The sequence below is a fragment of the Limanda limanda genome, chromosome 9 (assembly GCF_963576545.1).
Source record: "Limanda limanda chromosome 9, fLimLim1.1, whole genome shotgun sequence".
NCBI classification, from domain to species: domain Eukaryota; kingdom Metazoa; phylum Chordata; class Actinopteri; order Pleuronectiformes; family Pleuronectidae; genus Limanda; species Limanda limanda.
Window position 1 is genome coordinate 9,759,031 of NC_083644.1, and position 6,010 is coordinate 9,765,040.

The 6,010-nt window shown below is 43.9% G+C and overlaps 1 protein-coding gene across 1 annotated transcript; it reads left to right on the plus strand.

The window, feature by feature from the left end:
* The first annotated feature begins 188 nt into the window (after positions 1-188).
* On the plus strand, positions 189-2,071 carry LOC133010854 (transcription factor JunD-like). Its single transcript, XM_061078507.1, has one exon. It carries the CDS (start codon positions 230-232, stop codon positions 1,094-1,096), a length of 867 nt encoding a protein of 288 aa, XP_060934490.1. The 5' UTR covers positions 189-229; the 3' UTR covers positions 1,097-2,071.
* The last annotated feature ends 3,939 nt before the right edge of the window (positions 2,072-6,010 follow it).

Below are 6,010 nucleotides of genomic sequence, written 5' to 3' on the forward strand. Positions count from 1 at the left end.
AATTTCTGCCCAATGCGCGCACTCGACGTGACATAACGGAACGTGCGTGCCTAGAAAAGCTGGAGGCTGTGCGCGCGGCCGAGCACTCGGTTCAGATCCAGCTCCAGATACTGTCACAGCTTCGTGATATTTAATAATACCTGAGTTTACCCGGAGGTGCTTGACGCTGGTTATGGGCAGGACTCCGATCTGAGAACCTCCTCACCCTCATCCTCATCACCCGGAGACAATGATGAAGAAGGACATGGACCTGAGACTGGAGGAGGACCAGGACCTGAAGCCGCATCTCCGCGACGCCGAGAGCATCCTCAGCTCCCCGGACCTGGGGCTCCTGAAGCTTGCCTCCCCGGACCTGGGGCTCCTGAAGCTGGCCTCCCCGGAGCTGGAGCGGCTGATCATCCAGTCCCACGGGATGGTCACCACGACCCCCACCAGCCCCCAGTTCCTCTACGGGAAGACGGTGTCGGACGAGCAGGAGTTCGCCGAGGGCTTCGTGAAGGCGCTGGAGGATCTGCACAAGCAGAACCAGCTCAGCGGGGGGGACGGGCAGATCCAGGGGGGCAGCCTGGACCTGGGAGGGAACCTGGTCCCGGGAGCCAACCTGGTCCCGGTGTCCCTCCAGCCGGACCTGCCGGTGTACACGAACCTCCACAGCTACGGCACCGGACCGCTGGGAACCTCCGTCAACTACACCACGGACACGGTCCCCTTCCCTCCTCCTCCTCCGGCCCATCACCTGGGGGTCCCGCCGCAGCAGGGGGTCCCGCCGCTGAAGGAGGAGCCTCAGACGGTCCCAGACGTCCAGAGCTTCGGGGACAGTCCTCCGCTCTCCCCTATGGACATGGACTCACCGGAGCACGGGAAAGCCGAGAGGAAGAGGCTCCGGAACCGGATCGCGGCCACCAAGTGCCGGCGGCGCAAGCTGGAGCGGATCTCCCGGCTGGAGGACAAGGTGAAGTCCCTGAGGAACCAGAACTCCGACCTGGCGTCCACGGCCGACCTGCTCCGGGAGCAAGTGGCCGGGCTGAGGCACAAGGTCCTGAGCCATGTGAACAGCGGCTGTCAGCTGCTGCCACACGAGGTCCAGGTGCACTAGTCCCGGGAACTGGGCTGCAGCGACCAGCACAGAAGCTCCATGGACTCACTGGTTCTTCATGTATCCCTGATGGGAGCTCTCCAGCTGGGACACGAGATCCAGGCCACGTAGGCCGAACTGTACAGGAATGACCGGCTGCTTTAAAACGCTCTCAACCGGGGGAACATGTGGTAAAACACAACTAAAAGATGATCACAACAACAATGAGACTTTCCTGTTGTATTCGGCTCATTTGGACAAGTTTTATTATCTAAATGAATTATCAGAATCCACATGTTTTACCTGACGCGTCCGCCTGGTGGCGTAAAAGAGTCAACATTGAGCATTGGTTTATTTAAGAAAAAATAATATATTGGTTTATTCTACTCGATGCCGAAATAAAGGACATGTGCTGTTGACATGTTTTATGTACAAATTGCTGTTTTACCTAATATCTGTTTTTTACTGGGGAAGAAAGCAACTTTGAATTGATAGATTTTTCAATGGAGTATGGCCATGGGGTTTACAGATGGGGGGGGAAATAGGCACTTAATGGGGGCTATGTGCTCAACTTCAGTAACAGACATTTCTTTCCTTGTAAACATTTGTACAGACTGTCTTTTAAAGTCTTTGGACCAAGCAGAGTCACAATATTTCTATGATAAGAATATGCATTGAGGCCCTGGAGACCTTAATGTGTGAGGAACTGGCTGCGAGGAAGATGCATATGCAAACCCACACTTGTTATATGAGGGATAGATCCTCATATGTGATGTGACTTACAATTTTTGCATGTCGTTGACAAACTCGAATGTTGCCCACAGCCGGGTGTCGCAGGGCACAACAAATCAGTGTTTATCATCTTGAACCTTTGCAGACACTTGTAATTATCTATTTTTACTCTTCTGTGTGCTACTTCAGTGTGTTTTCACTTCAGTAACCTCTTTGTTGCACTGACTGTTTGTGTGTAGCTCCAACCTACAGTCATTCGGCTTTGTGACCCCTGTGTTCTGAATTCAATGCTGCTCGGCAATAAATATTGTTTCCATGTAATTTGGTGAATCTCTTGGGTTTTCATTCACGTCGAAGAAGTATCTGTGTGCAGGAGTAAACCTGATATTAGTTATGCTTGTAATGGATATGCCATAATTTGAGCATTATATATTATTATTGTTATTGTTAATATATAAATAGTATGTATTAATCAAAATGATTGTAGTGAAGAATTGGTTTGGTCTGTAATAAGCCTCAAGGATAACATTATAATTCAATCAGTTTTTCTTTTTGAGTTACAGTGTATTAATATCAAGACACTAATAAATAATTTAGTGGGTTCATGCTGCGTTTTGCTCATTGAATGGAGCCTGAATGAGGGAAGTCAGTGTTGCGCAATAACAAGGTTTGAGCTGCAGTTTCTCCATCGTGGCGTCACCCTGGTGTCTCCCTCCCTCTGCTGGTTCATTGAGAAACTTGCAGAAGATTATTAACTCACCAGTGGTTTCAAGGCCATTGTTTTGTGAGAATAGTGCAGTTTTATGGTTTAGGTGTTTGGCTCCTCTGAAAGTTCTTGGAAATGAAGACTGTGATGCATAGAATCCAGCTCAATGAATAAGTGCCGACAAAGTGTAGTTTTATGGATTCTGCAATCAATATAATCGAATGTACTTCCACTACTTATTGAGTCTCGTATCTACATGTCTCTGCAGGGATGCTGAAGATCAGGGTTTGATGAGCATATTGATGATGGACCTTTCATTGATATTAGACAGTCAGTGTCATCCACCAATAATGAGCCAGAGGTTCAACCAGCTAAATCTAATTCTCATATTAACACATTTTTAGATAATAGTAATGTAGATATATGTGAGACGGGTGTGTATTTATTTTAATACTCAAACGTTTTCCACCTAGGTAATTATTTTAAGAGTATTAGTTTTCACTTATTGTATTCTATAAGACTGAAAACACTGGGGAACAGTGATCTCCGATGTAATAAAGAGCATACTGCAGGAATGAAGGCCTCAGTCACAGATCAAAGTACGATTTCAAAAGTGATTCATTCCCATCATCCTCCTGACACCTGCTGACTATAGGAACTACATTTAATTTGACTTTTAAAGACATTTATTTTAACATACATGTATATATTTAACGTATATGAGATTTTCTTTCATTTTTCACATACTCCTCCTGTGAAGAGTGAAACATCTTGTGATGGTTTGGACGAGTAGCATCTGAACATTTCCCTACAAAATAAGATGTTTTGCTGCTTTACCTTGATGAGCCTGATCTTTCATGATTCCACAACAGTTTCTGTTTAAGGTCACTTCGGGATATTAGAAGTGACTGTAGGTAGGGTTCTTATTTCCACATGAACAAAATCATGAAAATCCAGAGTCCACTGATTGTTAGCAACTTTTTTTTTTTATTGTTTTACCACAAAGTACAGATAAAAACATCCACAGCAGATTCTCTCATCTTAACGGCCCGAACCGAGGAGGACTTGAAGAGGCAGTGATACCAGACCAAATAAAATTCTATGTTTCTGCGTGCTAGTAGAAGATCTAACGTCGGCAACCTCTACCAAGCTGGGTGGCATTTCTTTTAGTGCAGACACTGTAGAGTGTGTGTATTGCTTCGTAACTGAGTGACACATTCATTCACAAGCAGGCCTATAGAAATGAATGCAGATACAGTACAACATGGCTCTTTTGGGGCTTCAAGGTTTTTTACTGACTTTTTTTTACTCTCCTTTTTTTTGTAGATGTTGCAAGCCTGAGTTGATACAACACAATCCACACATATGACTCAAAGGTACAATATTTACAGATCTGATGTATATAGAGAGGAAGACATATTAGATAGGATGAGAGTTTAAACGTTTGGATTTCACCAGGAAAGAAACAGTCACAACCAGTAAGAAGAAAGATATAAGCAGGGGGAAAAAATTTAAATCTGAAAAATAATTTCCCAGGTTTGTAAATTTCCAAGTAATCACATTTGACTATAGAATCATCACTTTGTCTGGGGCCTCATTTCTCACACTTTAATATCCTTCTGTGGTTACAGGTTTATTTTATGCTCCACCTGACAATTGCACCTCACATCAGTTAGACTTTTCTGATTCAGATTTAAGTCTGACCATAATTATGACTTCCAGAGTATCAATCCATTGGTAGTAATGCGTCCTTTATCATCGCTGTTACTGGAAAAAAAAAATTTAAATTCTGAATTGCACTGCACACCAGCAAGCCGCAGGTAACAATAACAGAAAATTATTCTAAACGCCAAGAGTTCTTGTATTTCCAGCCAAACAGCTCTTTTATTGTTTTATTACCATTTGAATGTTTTAACCCGGATCCCGCATCTCATTCTGGTATTCTACTGCAACAACAAGCTGCTTCGACAGTGATCTTTGGTGAAAGTGAAACGCAGATATACCCGGGAATCCAGTATGAACTGTTGGAAACTGTATTAAAACAAGTGTGCACATTTTGCTCCTGTGATAAACGCAGGTCCACACAAGAGGCCGCCAGTATCTGATGTAGCTGTTCTGTAATACTGATCCTGGGGACGTCTTACTATAATTTAGTTTGACAGATTTCTCTAATGTCCAGAGATATTATGATGTCTCTCAATTGCCCTCAAGAACATGTAAGTGAACATGAGGGATTCCCTGAACTGCACACGTACAACAGGCCTGAATCCATTCAGTGCAAATTAAGATTCAAAATCCAAACAGGTGCCGTGAAATCCTGCCTGTCAATCTGGATCTAGACTGATGTATGTAATTTATGCTACAGTGAGTTTCTTTTCCTTGTCTCGAATCTAACCATCCTCTCCGGTGCCGTCAGTATACTCTTTGCTCTCCGAGGTCTTGAGGTCTCAACATCAGCGAGACAAATTAACTGCGATGTTCATAAAAGTGATTTTGATCTGGTTCTGGTTCATTTAGAAAGAAACTGCCATCAGAGGCAGATTCAGTGATGTTGAAACCAGGCCTGCACATCCCAGTGGCTGAATGGGCTCATATTTGTGGAACAGCCAACTCAGTTCTGGTGACTTTGTTTATCACGTGCCAGCTTATTCTCTCTGGGTGTTTTCTTTCACTCCCTGGGATCAAACTGTTACATAAAAGGCAAATACCATAAACATTACCCAATAAAACAACATTGTTTATATCCTCCAAACCCATTTCAGTACATTTAAGGTAACAATAAAATGTCTGATAATCGCCGCCCTGGCTCCGTTCAAGTGTGAATAATTACTTTCACCAAGAAGGTTATATTTTTTCATTGGTGTTTGTTTGATTTATTTATTTTGCAGCATTACACAAAATTACAGAACAGGTTTCCACGGATATTAAAGGAAGGATGCAATATGGGTGAGGGAAGAACCCATTCAATTTTGGTGCCGCTCCGGATCAGATCCAGGATATTTTCTTTCACATATGTAGCAGCATGTAGCATTGTTAGCAAGCACAAGTGAGCTGTGTCCCAGTGAAGGGTGAGGCCCGTAAATCTTTATATTTTCTGTGACATCAGGAACAGTCAAATCAAAACATTTGCAACAACACTTGCCTTTGCCAGTTTTTTCAGGAGACTCACGACTCCTGATGTCACCTTCACCAAGTCTGGCCCATAAATACATTAATGATGCAACAAAACGTTTCTCCACACGGCTCCCTCCTCTAATATTAGAGCCTTGCTAAGATGTTACACTTCCTCAGCAGCAGGGCTAAAAATCCCACTGAAGTGGATTTGGAGGATGACAAACATGTTGTGTGACTTGTAATTCACACTCAAAGCGCCGCTCCACTACTTTTTGCTCAGAAGGAAGTTTGAATTTCTGACTCCAAACCTCCCTGGAGAGCAGCAGGAGATCAAACCCACGGGGAAAAGACGCAATCCACACACATCTTTCAAACAAACCCTA